The 20,261-nt window shown below is 42.6% G+C and overlaps 1 protein-coding gene across 1 annotated transcript; it reads right to left on the reverse strand.

Annotated features, from left to right (window-relative positions):
* Positions 1 to 51: 51 nt before the first annotated feature.
* On the reverse strand, positions 52 to 18,261 carry stk38b (serine/threonine kinase 38b). Its single transcript, NM_001173605.1, is given in 14 exon segments — positions 52 to 2,405; positions 2,591 to 2,685; positions 2,818 to 2,913; positions 5,353 to 5,476; positions 5,586 to 5,703; positions 6,335 to 6,396; positions 6,543 to 6,645; positions 9,879 to 10,033; positions 10,130 to 10,253; positions 12,515 to 12,598; positions 13,723 to 13,845; positions 13,914 to 13,965; positions 15,776 to 15,912; positions 18,175 to 18,261. Coding segments are annotated over 13 exon segments (1,425 nt in total). The 5' UTR covers positions 15,907 to 15,912; positions 18,175 to 18,261; the 3' UTR covers positions 52 to 2,247.
* Positions 18,262 to 20,261: the final 2,000 nt, after the last annotated feature.

Raw genomic sequence — 20,261 nt, forward strand, 5'->3', positions numbered from 1 at the left:
AGATGGCCATGCTGACAAAGACATAAAAAAAGAAACAACAGTATGCCCCAGAATTGTACAAATGTTTTATTGAAAGATGAAATCATTCTCAGCATTTAAAGCTTTCTTCTCATAGTGAACATGTGTTCTCCTTTGCTGAGAAATATAGTTGAGCTGAAAACATTCAAACCTCATACAGAAGGATTCAATAAGATACACACACACACACACACACACACAGATCTATACATAGTATATGTGTCACCCAGCAGTGAGAAATGACTGCGGTTTATACATGTACTCATTTGCATATCAATATTTTTCCTTGTTCAAAAGGAACAGCTTGGTGTGAGCATTGATACAAAATATAGGCTCTTTTAAAAAAACACAAGCAGACGTAAATGGGAATTATTGTACCGCCTATTTGGCATGTGCACCTTTTCAAACAGCATTACACTAGTAAGAGTCTACCATGCTAAGCAGCTGCTCAGAGTTTACTTCTCCAGCGGGTACAAAGACCTTAAAGCACTCGAGTGAAAATCAGAACGAGAGGAGAACTAACCGTCAACATCATTCAGTCGTCTATCTGGGGGAAAAAAATATGTTGCATCACTTTACACAGGTATTACTACTGGGTTACTACGTGGGAATAATCTATGTAATTACATTTAAGTACAAGTAGTTACATAGCACATACCATTTTAGTCTCTTGAAAAATAAAAAGAGTGAGAAGAAATGGTTAGTGTTAGGCCCACTACTACCTGACTGCAGTAGTTCATCTAGTAAAAAGTATCCTGTAGTTACTCAAGTAAGGTGTAAAGTGAGGCCAAGTTTGTTTTCCTTTTTTACATAATACGTACATACACACACTAACAGTGCTGAAAGTGCTTTAACACAGATATATGTGAAAGTTCAAGCTCTATATTTCATATTTGCTGAAGTTTTAAATGTACATGAAATTCATAAATCCCCAGCATTGTGCATAAAACGGTGGTTCCTTTGTGAGTTAAAAATTCTATATGGAAAAAAAACGAACATGAGAAGCCTTTCATTAAATACCAGCTTTAGAAAGAGCAGCTGTAAAAAAAAAATGTTTTGAAATCAAGCACTGTCGGGTGAGCAAAAGTCTAGAGCTTTCCATCCTGCATACAAACAATTTAACATGAAACAAAAAAAAGGAGGATTCCAATTTCAAACAAGCTCTTGGAGTTCTTTGGGTAAGGCATATAAAATGGACATGATGTCTCAAGGTAGTGTCATTCAGACAGCTCAACATACACACACAACCAGCATTAGTTATATCCCTGAAGACTAGTACTATTTCAATCCAACGCAGCATTTGAATGAACCTTTCTGAAAATTATACATTACAAAATGATAAAAGAAATAACAGGGCACATTAAAAGTTGAGACAACCAACAAAGGCAGTGAAGGAGAAGTGCTTCCTCAATAAACCCTTATTGAGGAGTAGCTAGACTACCATGGAATTTTCCGTCCTTTGTTGAACATTCTCACTCACTCTGACATCACAGAAATCACAGAAATAGAAGGCTAAAAATAGCATTGTTAGAACTTCTCTCTCCAAGGCAAGCGGGGATCTAATGACGTCACAGGGGTAGTGAGACAGACTGCTTGTGAACCTGCCAGCTTCCTAGAGAAGAGTAGAGACGTTTCCCTATTAACCGTATGACAGGTTGAGGAGAGGAGTGGGGAGAAGGTTCTGGAGGGGCACAAGGGGACAGCTATAAGGCTGTACATCAGAGTTCAGTGCTGGTGCGGAAGTTAGAGCCAGGCTTCAGCTCTGAGACATTGGGCCCTATTCAATCAAAACTGCTATCCTGGTATCGAAGATAAAATTGACATTCTTCCTACACAGCAAGAAAGCATATTTGAGATTAGTTACTGTTACACACTGTAAAAATGTTACTGAGATAATTTATCCAAACATGCATTGACTGTGAAAGAAGAATGGTGGTTTTCACATCCTGGAAACCCGGTTACTGGGCCCCAAGTCACAAAAGGCCAAACAGTGGTTACAACCATGTATCCACAGGGTATAATGAACTGGTTAGGGTTGGTTCAACCAGATTTCTCAGAATCCTGGTTCAGAAGGCCTGCAGGAAATAGAATAGCTTTAACAGTTCAATTTTGTAAAAAAACAACAACATATTTGTATTATGAAACTGAACCGTTGTGTGAAGGTATCTGGGTGCTGCGGGGGATATGGGGATCAGTGGGTCATTGCAGCACAGGTTATAGGGTCAGAGTTCATCTCTTGCTTCCCTTCATGTAGGAAGGGATGGCTCCCCTGGCTGTCAGGCCCTCGAATCGCTTGTAGGTGTAGTTGATGAAGACCCAGTCTTTATTTTTATAGTCAGCCTCAGCTGCTGCTGCTGCTGCTGGAGACTTGGTAGGTGCTGCTGCAGCTGGGGAGAGAGAGAGAAAGGGGGAGAGAAAGGAGAGTGACGAAAGAGGGAGCGGAAACAGATAAGGAGAAAGGGAGAGATTTAAAGTTGATAGCCACAAGGTATACTGTACAACCACACACACACAAACTTTCAAAGACACAGGAAGATAAGAGTTTCGGCAGAAACTCTTGTCTTTCTCTCACCTGTGGGTGAGAGGATGTCTGACTCAGGGAACTCGTCGAAGTTCGACGTGTCGTCTATGCTTTTGATCTCCACGGGGATCGCTGCAGGTCTCTCCCTGGGTTGGGCGACAAACACAGTAAGACTGTAGTAAGACCTGGACTTGTTGGACCGCTGAGGTATTAAAAAAAATATAAAACCCAAATTGTTTTGCCTATAAAACTGTCCCTGGAAAGAAGTCCCTGTGTACCTGATGTGGTCGTAATCGACTCCCTCAAAGAATGGGTTTCTCTTGATCTCCTCCACCCCCGTCGCCCCGATCCGATGATCTCCCTCACAGCAGAACCTAAGAATATACCAAAATGTTGATCCTGAGAACAACCACATAAAGGGACATAGAAGTGTACCTGCCAGAGATACAGTATTAGCTTGAGATGACATTCATGTTTTACATTTGAACCATTTAGTTGACGTTCATTCTTATCAAGAATAACACACTGAACAATGGACTCTATGGACTGTTTATCCATCCCTCTCTCTCTTTTTGACCATGCTATATGTAGTGCACTCTTAGAAAAAAAAGGTGCTAAGTAGAGCCATATAGGGTCCTTCGGTTTGTCCCCATAGGAGACAACAACCTGCTATAGAGCATGCTAGGAAATATGTTAACAATGGGTGTGGTTTTGAGTGTTTTACTCTACACAGAGTACAAATGACACAATCACACATTTACCTTTGGTTATTAACACCAACAATTGGGTTCGTTTAAACCCCTGAGTGTTAATTTGGCTCTTTATATAGAGTTAATTTAACTCCTGAATCAACCTTAGAAATGTTACACTGAAAAATCAACACTAGGTAACACCGGACAATTTGCTGTGTAGACATTGTTAATGTTGTAAATGACTACAGTGTAGACATTGTTAATGTTGTAAATTACTATTGTAGCTGGAAACGGCTGATTCTGTATGGAATATCTACATAGGCGTATAGAGACCCATTATCAGCAACCATCACTCCTGTGTTCCAATGGCATGTTGTGTTAGCTAAGCCAAGTTTATCATTTTAAAAGGCTAATTGATCATTAGAAAACCCTTTTGCAATTATGTTAGCACAGCTGAAAACTGTTGCTCTGATTAAAGAAGCAATAAAACTGGCCTTCTTTAGACTAGTTGAGTATCTGGAGCATCAACATTTGTTGGTTCAATTACAGGCTCAAAATGGACAGAAACAAAGAACTTTCTTCTGAATCTCATCAGTCTATTCTTGTTCTGAGAAATGAAGGCAATTCCATGCGAGAAATTGCCAAGAAACGGAAGATCTTGTGGAATACTGTGTACTACTCCCTTCACAGAACTGAGCAAACTGGCTCTAACCAGAATAGAAAGAGGAGTGGGAGGCCCTGGTGCACAACTGAGCAAGAGGACAAGTACATTAGAGTGTCTAGTTTGAGAAACAGACGCTTCACAAGTCCTCAACTGGCAGTTTCATTAAATAGTACCCGCAAAACACCAGTCTCAACGTCAACAGTGAAGAGGCGACTTGGGAATGCTGGCCTTATAGGCAGTGTTGCAAAGAAAAAGCCATCTCTCAGACTGGCCAATAAAAATAAAAGATTAAGATGGGCAAAAGAACACAGACACTGGACAGAGGAAGACTGGAAAAAAGTGTTATGGACAGTCAAATCTAAGTCTGATGTGTTCGGATCACAAAGAAGAACATTCGTGAGAAGCAGAAAAAATGAAAAGATGCTGGAGGAATGCTTGACGCCATCTGTCAAGCATGGTGGAGGCAATGTGATGGTCTGGGGGTGCTTTGGTAGTGGTAAAGTGGGAGATTTGTAAAGAGTAAAAGGGATCTTGGAGAAGGAAGGCTTTCACTCCATTTTGCAACGCCATGCCGTACCCTGTGGACGGTGCTTAATTGGAGCCAATTTCCTCCTACAACAGGAAAATGACCCAAAGCACAGCTCCAAACTACGCAATAACTATTTATCGAAGAAGCAGTCAGCTGGTATTCTGTCTATTATGGAGTGGCCAGCACAGTCACCGGATCTCAACCCTATTGAGCTGTTGTGGGAACAGCTTGACCATATGGTATGTAAGAAGTGCCCATCAAGCCAATCCAACTTGTGGGAGGTGCTTCGGGAAGCATGGGGTGAAATCTCTTCAGATTACCTCAACAAATAGACAACTAGAATGCCAAAGGTCTGCAAGGCTGTAATTGCTGCAAATTGAGGATTCTTTGACGAAAGCAAAGTTTGAAGGACACAATTACTCTTTCAATCAAAAATCACTATTTATAACCTTGTCAACATCTTGACTATATTTCCTATTCATTTTGCAACTCATTTCATGTATGTTTTCATCGAAAACAAGGACATTTCTAAGTGGATCCAAACATTTGAACGGTAGTGTAGGTACAGTTTAAAACATTCTTACACCTATCCGTTTAAGCTCAAGAGGGTTCAACTTTAAACACTGAGATAAACAGGAATGCTCAGGCACTATTTAAAATAAAATACAATAAAAAAGCTTATTTAGATTCACAAGGGTTCTATGTAGAACCCTTGTCTTTCAAAGAATCCTTATTCCCATCCAAAGAACCCTTCCTTCCAAAAACTGTTCTTAGGATGAGAAAGATTCTAGTTTGAACCCTTTGCCTTACAAAGAACCCTCATCTTCCAAAAAGGGTTCTTCAAATGAAAATGATTATTGGTAGAACTCCATCCCTCTGCAAAGAACCATTTTGGAACCCTATTTTCTAAGAGCGTACTGGTGCTCACCTGAGGATGAGTTCCTTGGCCCTCTCTGAGATGGGGACTTCCGGAGGGAACACCAGAGTCTCCTTCCAATTCATCACCTTCTTATATGTCTCCTGGGGTGTCTCTGAACAGAACGGGGGGTAGCCTGGAGAGAGACAAATAAACTTAGACTGCAATCCTAATTCAATCCTAACTTACTTCTTGCTTCTTTCAAGTTAGTGCCTTTGTGTTTCCAATCAACCGGTCACTCCTACCAATCAGCATCTCGTACATGATGACCCCCAGGCTCCACCAATCACAGAGCTTGTTGTATCCGGTCTGCATGAACACTTCCGGGGCGATGTAGTCTGGAGTTCCCACAGTGGAGAAAGCCTGAGAGAGGGAGATCGGAAAGGAGAGAGAGGAAAGGCGAGAGGGAGAGGAGAGTTGAGAGGGTAAGAGCTACGCCCTGCTTTAGACACAGCCCAATCAGTAAAACAACTTCTAGCCCCTGAAATGAATAAACATTTCAAGTAATGTTCCGAATGAACCGAATTAAAATGCAGTCAACCCTAGCCCTTTTCTCTTACCATGCCACACAGTACATTCGCTGTGGAAACCAAGCTGACGTAACTGTAACCGTGCTGTAAATATCAGCCCATAAAAAGGGACAGAAATCCAACCATCTGCACACCAGATGTGTACTGTATCTCTGCTACTACGCTGGCCTTCTTCATTTCATCTAGAAAAATCTGGTCTATACAGAACGACAGGCTCTCTCGCATGAAGAGAAAATGTGGTTTTGGAGATGCTCTACTCTTTACAGGAGAGAACACTTCCTTTCCTATGAGTGAATGAACACAGATAACCAACATATTTCAAAAGCAGAGGCCATCGGTAGACCGTTTTAAACCCTTATTAACAGCTACAGTCATCTTTGCTGTGTTTATGAGGAAGTTTGGGCTTAAGACCGATCCTCCAGTGGAGTAGCGACTAAAGGTAGCCAAAGCTCCATGACACTCACCAGCTGTCGTCTGTTCCTCTTCCAGGTCTCTGCTTTCCTCTTGGAGTTCATGTACTGAGATGCTGTGGAGAATAAATCATTGGTCTTAGGCACAACTCAGTTACAGCTACGCACCCAGGAGGAAGATTCATGACAAATATGTAGTTGTATTAGGTTTCTAATTGTATCTACATACATTCATTGAGTATAGCTTTATTGTTGTACTCACTGAAGTCGTTGGAAACGCTGTGGTTGAGGTTCCTGTAGAACTCTGTCCGATGGGCCTTCTTCAACCCTGTACACAAGCCGAAGTCTGATAGCTTCACATGGCCCTGAACACACACACACACACACACGGTTATTTGTGTTACACAGCTTCCTGGGGATGTTTCAGTAATAATGCATGACAACACAACAGTGTTTCTGAAATCACACTTCCTGTGGTGACTTTGAAACTGTGTTGTGGATTTATAATTTCAGACTCGATACTCAGGAAGATCACCGCATGCTAATGTAATCCTCCTGTGTGTGTGTTGATGTCATTTCAAATCGATTTCAACCTGTTTGAAATCTGGTTGATTGCTTTTTTAGAACCGAATCAAAAAAGATAAATGTAAATGGGATGTTATAGAAGGGTCCAGAGCACTTTTTTTTTTTTTTTTTAGATATCACTTGTTTTTGAGAAACTTACCCCAACCAGCGATTCACTTCCTCATCCTCGTTGTGCAGTACGGGGGGCTCTGAAAACACATGAACAAGTACTCCAAAAACAACCAAATACGTTGATTTAGAAACATAAACGTATAGTGGTGCAGTTCATTAGATGTTGTACACATAAAATTGTCATTCTGAACTTTATCTGCAACGTTACATTGCATTTTGTGCGACTCAAGCCGTTTCCTTTATCCAGCTGTTCCATTCTCCTTGTAGCTTGCTGCTAGAATGGACGGAGCGGTATCACTCGAGTTGCAACTAATTGAAATATAACATTCCAGATAAAGTTCTGAATAACACCATTTTGTGTACAACATCTAAAGACCTGCATCACTATACTGAGAGCTTTTCAGTTTCTAAAAGGACGTATTTGGGTGTTTTTGGAGAATTTGTTCATATTTTTCAGAGCCTTCCGTACAGCACAACGAGGACGAGAAAGTGAATCACTGGTTGCAGTAAGTTTCTCAAAAACAAGTGAAATCGCTAAAAAGTGTCTGGACCCTACTATAACATGACTTTTACATTAATTTTTTTTTGAGATTTGGTCGTAAAAAAGCAAAAAAAGTAATTACGTAATTTCAACCAGATTTCAACCTGTTTGTATTCATGGGTTCATATGAGAGGTTCATGGCTCTGTTAAGGGCGGTCTTCGACCATCCACCGGCAGGACACCCAGACCATTGCTGAGTACGCCCTCACCTTCCGGACCGTGGCAGCCTCCGGCGGATGGAATGAACCGGTGCTCTGCACCCTATTCCGTAGAGGACAGCGCGAGGCGGTTCAGACGGAGCTTGCGTGCCGGGACGACAACCTTTCTTTGGACGCAGTCATCGCGCTGGCCATCTGTCTGGACAACTGTAGTATCTTAGGATGCTTCTTAGATTAATGACACCGGACACATAAGTACGTTTTATTATTTAATTGTTACTTAGAATAACATTACCGGAATGCACCTGGCGGAAGCTTCCTGAGGCTTTTCCGAGCACGGTTATATGGCAGACATTAAACGGCTACGGATAACTGAAAGAAAATCCCGTATTGAGTCAATACTGCCATCTATTGGTAAACATAATACTTAACATAAATATACCAGGTTACTACAGCAACCTTCTTCGGGAGCGCCGGAACCTCCCTCACCCCTCGCCCTTCTCCTTTGGCCGTTCTGAGGCAGTGCCTGAACCCATGGAGGTATGGGCCAAACACCTGTCCTTGGCAGAGCGACGTCGTGTTCCTATTGCGGCCAGGAGGTGTACCAGCTTCAGTGGTGTCCGGTGCGGCCCAACCCGGGGTCCACTAGAGCAGAGGGGTGGTCCCGTGATCATCCGTCTCCCAGGGTAGGCGTGAGTATTCCATCATCAGCGTTTTCCGCCAAACCCTTCCTGGTTTCCATTTCACTGGCTGGCTGTCCCTCAGGTGTTGTCTCTACAACTCCAGTGGACTCCGGCGCCGCGGGGAATTTCATCGACCAGGCCCTCGCCTCCTCCCTTACCATCACCTCATACCCGCTCTCCTCTCCTTTTCTGGTCCAAGCCGACCATTGGGATTCGGCACTATCACGCACATCACAGCACCACTCAACCTCACCGTGGGAGCCATGCACCAAGAAAGCCTTCCTCATCATCACTACACCCGTACACAAAGTCATCCTCGGCCTGCCGTGGATCCAACGTCATAACCCCACCATATCCTGGTTGAAGGATGAGAATCACCGCCTTTCCCTTACCCTGTGGTTCCACGTCCGCCAGGCTCTGGAGAGGGAACCCGCACCTGTTACCTGCCCCACTGAGCGCATCTACGTTCCCACGGGGGTAAGAGATAGGCTGTTGATCTGTGTGCACACATCCCTCGCCGCTGGACACCCAGGTATCACCTGCACCATTCAATCCATCTCCGCTAAGTACTGGTGGTCCACCGTGGCGCATGACGTCGCCCACTCTGTCAACTCCTGCTCCGTATGTGCCCAAACTAAATCTCCCTGGCACGCTCCAGCAGGGAAACTCCTTCCCCTTCCTGTGCCTCAGCGGCCTTAGACCCATCTGTCCATAGACATCGTCACTGATCTCCCTCCATCTGATGGTTTCACCACCATTATGGTTGTTGTAGATTCTCTAAATCCTGCCATTTTATCCCTCTCTTTGGTCTCCCTGCCGCTCTCCAGGTCTGGCACTGTTCCAGCAGATGTTCTGGCCCTATGGCCTTCCGGGTGGACATCGTCTCCAACCGTGGCCCCAAATTCACATCGCAAGTATGGAGAGCCTTCATGGAGAAGCTGGGTGCCACGTCCAGCCTCACATCCAGGTACTTTCCTCAGTCCAACGTGCAGGTGGAGAGGACTAACCAGGAGCTGGGGAGGTTCCTTAGGACCGGCAGGGGGAGTAGGCCCGGTTACTTCCCTGGGCGGAGTACGCACAGAACTCACTTCGTCACTCCTCCACCGGGCTGACTACCCTCCAAGGGCGTCCTGGGATATCAACCAGCCCTGGCCCCGTGGACCCCGAGCCAAACCGAGTGTCACGCCTACTCCAGCTGCTGCTCTCCAGCGCTCGACGGTCTACTAACCACAGGTCCTGGCACCACCATTGTGCACACCTGCTCCCCATGATTACGCACACCTGGACCTCATCATCACCTTGAATACTCTCCCTTTATTTAGCCCTCAGTAGCCTCAGTCATTAGGCAGTATTGGTTTTGTTCTTGTTCAGTACGCTTCTCCTGTTTTGTTTATCTGCCTTCTCATTAAACGTACCTTCTGCACCTGCTTCCTGACTCCAAGCACGTACGTTACAGAGTGTGTGTGTGTGTTTGCTTGCATGCATGTATGTATTATATAGCATGTTCTGTGTATATGTACCTTAGAGTCCAGCAGTACATTGTCAGGTTTGATGTCTCTGTGTATGAAGCCCATCTGGTGTATCGAGTCTATGGCCAGGACCGTCTCAGCCACATAGAACTGAGTCTCCTCCTCTGACAGAGTATCCTTCTTCATCAGCAACGTCATCATGTCACCTGCAGGGAGTGCCACAAAGAGCATCAGCATCACACACACACACACACACACACACAATTGCAAACATGCACGTGCACACTTGCACACACACACACCTCCAGGTAGGAACTCCATGAGTAGGTAGAGGTTCATCTTGTCCTGGAAGCTGTAGAACATTTTGACCACCCACAGACTGTCTGCCTGCACCAGGATGTCCCTCTCAGCCCGGATATGGCCCACCTAACATAGAAACACAACACATAGATCACATAAAATGAACACACACATTCTCTCTACACTAACACCAACCCACCCAACATCGAAACACAACCCATAGAAGGAACACACACACCCAATCTCTCTACACTAATGCTAACCCACACCTAACATAGAAATACAACACATAGATAACAAAGAATGAACACACACACACACACACATTTTCTCTACACTAATGCTAACCCACCTAACATCGAAACACAACACATAGAATGTATACATCAATAAGCCTACAGGTTCAGTCCCATCCTCTAGCACCAAGACCTTTGATATTCACCGATTTGGAGAGGGCAGTGGAGGAGAGGGGCTACATTCAGAAATAGCCATGGCTGTTGCTACATAAACAAAGTTAAATATCCATAATGCGTTGGGAAAATAAGGAATATGTTTCAACACGACACAAGGCTTAAGGAGGAATGTTAAGTAATCCTGTGGCCTTAGATACAGTACATTTCCTTAGATACAGTACATTTCCTTAGATACAGTACATGTCTGAGCTGAGCGAATAAAAAGGACACAGGGCTCTATTATCAGCAGGCGCTAAGGAGGCTCAAGTGTTGAACACACAATAGTTAGCAATTTCGTCATTGTAAATACTGGCGCACTGGAATTACACCAGGTTCAGCAATTTACATGAGCTCGCTTGCACTGAGGTGGGAGGAGGCGTGGCAATATTTGAGGTATGTCCTTAAAATCAAGCGCATAGTGACAATTTCATGCAGTGCTAAAGGGAAGTTAAGATCCACCAAAAGCAGGTCTTAACGGTAACACAGTTGATAATGGCATGGAATTTGAGTGCGGAAGCGCTGCCTATCCAGCGAAAGCTCACAGTGCCAACGGAAAGAGAGATGTGTCTTTTGGGCCTTTGAATCTCGTATTTAGAAACATTAAAAAACGATTTGTTCCCCTGCCATTTCGTTTAATTTGATTAAAAACCAAGCATAGCCTGGTTTAGCAGCTTCGCATAGGTGCATATTTTTTTTATCCTGGCCATGCATTAGCTAAGTAGCCTATGAATGAAGGGGTTTAAATGGTATACTGAGAGTGACTTGAAACATTTCGGAGTCACTCTCAGTAGGCAACGAAACAATTGACAGGACCCTAGTATTTTAAATAGACGTGCAAACCGTCATGTTAAGACATTGACGTGAGATGCGATTTATGATATCACGCTTCTGACCCCATCCTATTTAGAAATATTGTTGTTGTTTTTAAAAACAGATTGCTTGTTTTTCCATTTCATTTTATTAAAAACCAAGCATGCCCCCCCACCTCCACTCAATGAAGGTTTTTTTTTTGTTGTTGTTCTGCCCACTACATTGGCCAAATAGCAGCCTATCAATAAAGGGTTTGGCTCGTGAGACTGCTTTGAAATAAATCTTAAAATCGCCAAAGTATTATTAAAAGATCAAGTTTGGGAGCAGAAAAACACACTTTTTTTTGCCTGCTTATGTTATTATTTTGGATGTGCGTAAAAGCAACAACTTGTTTTAAACAATGTCTACCTTAATATTATGTGCCCACAGAGAGCAATTATGGTGCCTGTAACAGTATTTACACATAGCCTATTTAAAACAAGTTGTTTCCTTTTGATAAGAATTTGATTAGAATGATTCACTCGCTTTCGGAATTTAATCTTGCTTATTGACAACATTTGGCAGGTCCATGGCTCAGACAAGGCAGACATAATGCAATTTACAGTAGGCCTAGCCCCTATATCAATGTGAATGCTATGCATTTCCATATTGAAGCCATGCAATAAGGCTTCTTACAATGTGGACTGCAAACATGTTCAACATATTTAGCAAAGATGGGATAGGCCTACATACTTTTTTTCTTATGCCGTTTCTGGAGGCTTTTTAACAAACTAAGCTATAATAGACTCACTTTTGAATTGGAGTTGATGACAACGCAATACATAAAAGACCGTACACAACTTGAAGAAACCCATATTTAGCCATGGAGCACATTCTGATGGACCAATGTGGGGTCAAGCCTGGACACACCTTCAACTTGTTTATTAATCAAACCCAGGCTTTTCGTGCCACCGCCAGCTACTGCACCCATAATTCCAGTTGTCAAACAACTAAAATATTTCTGACGCTCCGAACCTATAGCGCTACCGTCAGCGCTATGATTTACCATTGTGTTAGGTTTGTTAAAATAGAGCCCAGAGAGAGAGAGAGATTGAGAGAGAGAAAGAGAGAAAGAGAAACACACACCTGTTCCTTCTCCAGCATGTCAGCCTTGCGCAGGATCTTCATGGCATAGACATGACCTGTGTCCTTCTTCTGAACAAGACGCACCTGTTGGTCAGAGGGTAAAGGTGAGCCAACATGAGTTCATGAGGTCATGGCAAATGGGAGGCGATTTACATCATCAAATTATTTTCTGAAACCAGTGGATTAGGCAGTTCAGACTGAAAAACACAGGACTGTAGGTGAGATTGGGGTAAATTCAGCCACCCTTGTTTGTGGGATAATTATACAAAATGTATAATTTGACCAAATATTTAGGAAGAGGTCATCATTTTGTACGCTGCAATAGGAGGTCCTAAACCTATCATGAAAGTGCATCCTTGTAGCTTTGTGGGCTAATATAGTCAAAATGTTAAGTTGTTCCAATGGCCATGGGATAAAGGGAACCAATCGTTGAGCCAATGTCAAGTTGAGCAAATGTAAGTGTTTTCTTCCCAGGAGTAATGCAAGGCATAATTTTTTTTTTTTTAATTTCCCAGCGATAAAGGCAAGTCAGTTAAGAACAAATTCTTATTTACAATGGCGGCCTACCCCGGCCAAACCCGGACCAATTGTGCGCCGCCCTATGGGACTCCCAATCATGGCCAGATGTGATACAGCCTGGAATTGAATCAGGGACTGTAGTGATGCCTCTTGCGCTGAGATGCAGTGCCTTAGACCGCTGTGCGACTCGGGACCCCAAGGATATGAGGTAACAACAGGAGCTAGCCTATGTTCAAAGTGTTTGTTAGGTGTTAAGAGGGTGTTAAAATATGCTTAAAACGATTAAAAGACAAAAAGTGATCGTGATTAACCCATACCCGGGTTAAATTGTGCCAAGAGACCACTTTTTTTGGACAAGCTATGTTATCAAAACTGTAACGTTTACATGAATTCTTATTATTTCCAGGGATACACAACATACTGAAATAAATGCAGATATCAGTGATGCGGAACGTAAAAAATTACACAACTTACCCCACTCTCCTCTATTGCTGCTGAGTGATAGATAACTTACAGTAGGGAGTAGAGAAAATGGTAGGATCCACTCCAGAGCATGATAACAAACATAACTCAGCTACACTTTATTGACAAACCCACTTTTTACCTCGCAAAGCTATTATATTGTGAAATGATAACTAATCACATAGTAATAACCTAATTAGGACTGCAATAGCTCTATGTAGGCTTACCTCTCCAAAGGCTCCTCGACCAATCACCTTGAGGGACTCAAAGTCTTCCAATCCCAGCCTGGTTCTCTTCAGCCTCAGGAACTCTGTCTCCTTACGTGCGTGCTGGGAGCGCCGCATACACTTCTGCAACACAGGGTGTGTGTAAGTGTTTGTGTGTGTGTGTGTGTGTGTGTGTGTGTTACTACACTCACCTCCTCATCAGGCAGTCCCTCCTCATCCATCACCCTCTCCAGCTTCTGTTGCCTAGCAACAAGACAGGGGTCGGGGGTCAAGAATCAAAGGTTAGGGTCAAATATGTTGATTCAGGAAGTCACCTCCTAGCCTGCAGCTCCATACTGAGCACTACACTACCTGTTCTTTAATTTATTTGGGGCAGTAATGGAGGAATGGTGACAGAAAGGGAATGACCAATTCATATGTTCTCAAAGACAAACAAACCATAAACTATTTCTTGAAAAAAATGAGGGAGTTTAGCCAAACCAGCCCCCATAATTCTTGTATATTCTCCTTTCTAAGCAGGTCTGTGACACCATGAACAATATTCTTTGTGTGGACTTCCTCTTTTGGCATGGCTCGTTGGTGGGTAGGATGAGCTGTGACTGGGTGCTTGCTTTGTGCATAACTTTATTTTTCAGACGCCTCTAATGGCTTCTGAAAAGTCATAAATATGAGATACAACTGCAGCCCCTGGACAAACTGTATTAACTGTATAAACCGTATGACTTTTCAAACACTCTCTCTCTCGACTAAACAGAGCTCAACATAATACACAGCACTGACAAAAGACTTCTGCCCCACATATACAAAGCTAAACAGTGGGTGTTCAAAATTGTTAAAACTGATGGATTACTGGCACTTTAGCAGAGCAGAGTTCCTTGTTAAATCGGACCCTTTTTCAAATTTTTCGCCTAAAATTATATACCCAAATTTAACTGCCTGTAGCTCAGGACCTGAAGAAAGGATATGCATATTCTTCATACCATTTGAAAGGAAACACTTTGAAGTTTGTGGAAATGTGAAATTAATGTAGGAGAATATAACACATTAGATGTGGTAAAAGTTAATACAAAGAAAAAAACGTTTGTTTTTTCATCATCTTTGAAGTGAAAGGCCATAATGTACTATTCCAGGTTAACCGCAATTCAGATGTTGGCCACTAGATGGCAGCAGTGTATGTGCAAAGTTTTAGACTGATTCAATGAATCATTGTATTTCTGTTCAAAATGTTGTATCAAGACTGCACAAATGTGCCTAATTGGTTATTTAATACATTTTCAAGTTCATGACTGTGTACTCTCCTCAAACAATAGCATGGTATTCTTTCACGGTAATAGCTACTGTAAATTGGACAGTGCAGTTAGATTAACAGGAATGTAAGCTTTCTGCCTATATCAGATATGTCTATGTCCTGGGAAATGTTATTGTTACTTACAACCTCATGCTAATCACATTAGCCTACATTAGCTCAACCGTCCCATGGGGGGGACACAGATCCTGTAGAGGTTTTAAAGGTATACAATGATTTAATTTAACCTTGTCGCTGGCATTTCTGGATTCAGGTTTTGATTGAATTGGATTGCATTTTAATTCAACAACTGAATATGAATTTCCCAGGACCCTGGTAGGACTGCTGATGGTCAACAGTGGGTAAATCAAGATCTTATCAAACTAAAAGTACTTCCAGATGCATTGTGAAAAGCACTAGTCATGGGAAAAGCATATTTCACAGACACACTGAAACATCATTCAGACTTATTTTACTACTGCATTTATTGTATTGCCTACACGCATCGGCAGGGTGCGGTTACACCCATTTCTCCCCCAGGCAGGGTGGGGCTCTAAACAGAGAGAGAGAGGTCGAGTTGAGGTCATTGATGTGTAACACCTCTACTCTCTCTTCCTCTTGTTTGTGGCACTGTGCTGCCTTCTCAGCTTCTGACATGTTTTGAGGAACAACCTTTGCTTTTCAGAACCCTTTCAATGTCACTGATCTTCCTAGTTCCAGCATGTGAGAGCACGGTGCGTGTGTGTGTGTCAATGCCATAGCACGCACCTCATCTCTCTCTCCTCATGCTGGGATATCAGGTTACTGTAGAAGTTCTCCAGGGTCACCTTAGCCATGGTCACTCTCTCCTTGGTGTGGTTACTCATTGAGGAGCAAGAGGAATGACCCCTCGTCGCCATGGTTACCTACCACACACACACACACACACACACACACACACACACACACACACACACAAATTGGAGCACACAGTGTAAAGTATCCTATGCCCTACCATCTACAGATGTCCCCTATTCTATGGGCTCTGTTGAAGCACAGTTCCCGCTCAGCCCAGTCAAAACTGTTCGCTGCTCTGGCACCCCAATGGTGGAAAAAGCTCCCTCACGACGCCAGGACAGCGGAGTCAATCACCACCTTCCGGAGACACCTGAAACCCCACCTCTTTAAGGAATACCTAGGATAGGATAAAGTAATCCTTCTAACCCCCCCCCCCCCCCCCCCCCCCCTTAAAAGATTTAGATGCACTATTGTAAAGTGGTTGTTCCACTGGATATCATAAGGTGAATGCACCATTTTGTAAGTCGCTCTGGATAAGAGCGTCTGCTAAATGACTTAAATGTAAATGTAAGACAATGAATTGCAAGGCGGAGTGGGCTGCATGTTTGTGCAAGAGAGTGTGTGTGTGTGTGTGTGTGTGTGTGTATACAATTGCAGTCTCTCACTTCAAACACAGCTTTGAATCGGCATGAATCACACATGCCCTCTCCACTCTGGTGTCTGTCTGCCACAAGTCCACACACAGCCCCTCAAGTTAACACCAGAGGCTCTGGACAGCCATGGCAGAGACAATGAGACAGTCTCTACTAGGGATTTATACTTTCCATCAGCTGACACTCAAAAAAAGATATGAAAGCTTGAGTTGTACGAGGAGAGAGAGAGACTATATGAAACAGACTCCTCTGGCAATAGCTTTTCTCCTGAAATTAGACTCATGATTTGTGGTCTGTAATGCTAGACCGAGGACATTCAATTAGCCCTGTTTAGGCACAGCAGAAGAACAGTATCCCAGAGAATGTGGAGCAACCAAGGTAAAAATGTGTTTATTTAGGATATTGTGTGGATATTAGGTTTTTCTCTCGTCAATGACTATAGAACCAAACATGCCATGACTTTGACAATTGTATATTCTGAATCTGGGTGGATGAAGAACAATCCATAATTTTTTTTGTACAAAATAATATTTAGGACTTCAAACTTCATGTTCAGTCATGATAAGCTTTGTTTATTTGTTTAAGAGCTATTGATGATACAAATCCGAAATATGTTTTGTATTTTTCTTTTTACACAAATAAAGGTGTGAATGCTTGGTTCAATAGCTATTGGCGAGAGAAAACCGAATATGCACTGAATATCCGATAGAAAAATGTTTTTTCCTCAGTTGTGGAGAAGACCGAATTCCGTGAAATGAGAAAGGAGGCAGCGACACAGACAGAGGCCATTCACACCTCCCAGGCTCCAAAAGCGATAAAGGAAAAAAAGTATAAAAAGAAACAGTTGTTTAATTAACTCTTATCAGTGGTCTGAACTGACGGTCTGCACTGCTTATACTATTAACACATTGTGAACTACCGTAAACAGCAAGTTGTCTTCAGGTGTGACAGAAGACTAGCCTAGGTTAGCTTCAGACTCATAAAATTTGAATATAAAGTATGAAATGTATTTATTTTTTAAACTACATTTAGTTTGGCCAAAGAATTGCCATCTTTACCGTGAGAAAGGGTGGCCAAATAGCCGCCTTTATATAAAAGTATATAAAGGCCAGGAAATAGTCTAAAGCCGATGCAATGAGAATAAGGTGTTGGCATCTAGATACAATTAGAGGTAATTGTAGGCTACAATCGACCTTTAAAGAAAAAACTAAACTACAGTACCTAGCTACAGTACTGTAATCAAATGCTGGGGTTACACTTTTAATAGCCTACTACAATAAAACGGAACACACTCGGGTATGCGAAATGTTTGACCGTTCTGCATTAATGGTATGGTTGGTAGGACTTTTTTTTGTGTAAACTAGCCTACTCAAAATAGCTACCAAGGCTAGAGAGAGGAGCCTTTGTTTTACCCGTGCGGATTTACGTTCTCAACTTCCTAAAGTAAATCCCCACATCTACCAAATTCTATTAGGTAGCCTATCTAAATCTGAACTCTTTAATAAAAGGTTACGATCTCATATTGTTATATTAAAGTAGCTGAGCGAGACACTAGTAGGCTCGTTTTTACTGGTTGCTTTGTTCAGAAAAGCGTAAACATTTGCCAAGCGAGAAATCGCTTTTTACCCCACCCCCCAAACAACTACTACCTTTACAAGGTTCATGAGATAAGTTGTTATTCCACATCTACAACGTCTCCATGGTCATTGTCAAATGAAATGTTGCTCTCAGGCTCACCTCTGTTATGGCGTCAATCGGTTAAATTCAAGTCGGATCTGCTCCCCTCGCTCGAGTCTGATGATGTTGACGGTTGGTATCCATTCGAATTACGGGAAGTGAAGTGCCCCTCCCCGCAGAGCTCCAAATTACCCCGGGCCTCTTACCGCGGGCATGGTCGTGTGGGCTGCTAGGATCAGTTTCAGGCTTGATCGTGGTGATGATGATGATTATGTTGTTCATGATGATAATAATAATGATTGATGACAGGCTTAGTGATGATGATAGCCTGCCCTGACCCTTAGTATTATTCAAAGAGGCATGGCAGAATTATTTAGGTCACTTTCAACTATCACCTCCACCCCTCATACCCTTCTATGTTAAGTAACCCATAAGATTCCTGTAAATATAGTCTAATATTCATAGCTTTCGAAAAGTGGCCTATTTGTCACCCTTTGACATTCACCTACATCATATCAACATATGATCATTGGTTTTATGAGTGTAGGTCACAGGTGAACTGTGTGCCACTGTTCCATCCATACTTAATCCTACATTAAAGTAACTGTCCAGTGAAAATCTCACTTTTAAAAGTTAACATTCTGTTAACTCATACCCAAATAATGCTGTTGACTCATCCTATACTCATATTTGTGGCCAAAGCATAAATTGGAGTGGGAACACTTCAAAAGCCCCACCTCAAACTTGTATATATTACCTCATTAGAGGATGATGTGAGCTGGCCAATCAGCGGTCTACTCACATAAAACATTTTAAAGATTGATTATTTTCAGACCTCAGCTGAATCTGGTAATGAATGGTGTGGCTGTTGAAGAAGTTGAGGAGACAAGTCCTGTGTAGCTCAGTTAGGGTTGTGAGTTCAATTCCAATGGGGAACCAGTATGAAAGAAAAAAAAGTATGAAAATGTATGCACTCTCATCCAGAGCGACTTACAGCTCTGGATAAGAGCGTCTGCTAAACGTAAAAACTAAACCAAATTACTTGGTGTTACCTTGGATCGTAAACTATCCTGCGCAAAGCATATAGATTCGATGAGGAGAGAGGTCTGTCTGTAATAAAGAGATGCTCTGCTTTTTTGACACCACACCCCACATAGCATGTTCTGCAAGCTCTAGTTGTATCTGATCCTGATTATTGTTCAGTCATTTGGCCAATTGCTGCAAAGAAAGACCCAGTTAAAATGCAGTTGGCCCAGAACCGAGCCGCACGTCTTGCTCTTCATTGTTCTAGACCATTTCAACTGGTGGGGGGCAAGCTGGGGCCAGTTGTACTGTTAGAGGGGCCAGTTACATTAGACGTTATTGTTGTCATATCGTTTTCTTCACTGCATTGGAGGCATTAGCAGGCAAACGACCATGTTCATAATCATCATCGTTGCCACTGTCTAATAAGGATGTAAAAAAAAAGAACGATAGCAAAAATTAGTTATGTAACATTGATTTCATACTCCACATTTAGGGGGGCCACAAGGGGGTCCAAAATTGTTGTCACAGGGGCACTGCCCCCCCTCCCCCAGAAACGCTAGTGATTGTAAGCAGCAGGCTAATATTAATACAATGCGTGCCAGTCTCTCTTGGCTAAGAGTTGAAGAAAGACTGACTGCGTCACTTCATGTTTCTATAAGAAACATTAATGTGTTGGAAATTCCAAATTGTTTGCTGAGCCAACTTACATCCAACACTGACACACACACTTACCCCACCAGACATGCCACCAGGGGTCTTATCACAGTCCCCAGGTCTAGAACAAATTCAAGGTAACGTACAGTATTATACAGAGCCATGAGTGCCTGGAACTCCCTTCCATCTTATATAACGCAAGTGAACAGCAAAACTGGTTTAAAAAATAAAGCAACACCTCAAGGCACAATGCCTCTCCCCCCATGTGACCTGCTTGTTGTGTGTATGTACTGACATGTATGTGTAACTGATAGATGCACACACACTACATGTTAATGTTTTTAAATGTGTGTCAATTGTAAGGTCTTTTGTCTGTAATGTCTTTTTCGTTATGTGTCGGGCCACAGTAAGACTAGCTGTTTCCATTGGCGTAGTCTAATGGGGATCAAAAAAATAAAAAAAATACA

This window comes from Salmo salar, chromosome 12, assembly GCF_965601325.2.
Source record: "Salmo salar chromosome 12, fSalSal1, whole genome shotgun sequence".
NCBI lineage: Eukaryota > Metazoa > Chordata > Actinopteri > Salmoniformes > Salmonidae > Salmo > Salmo salar.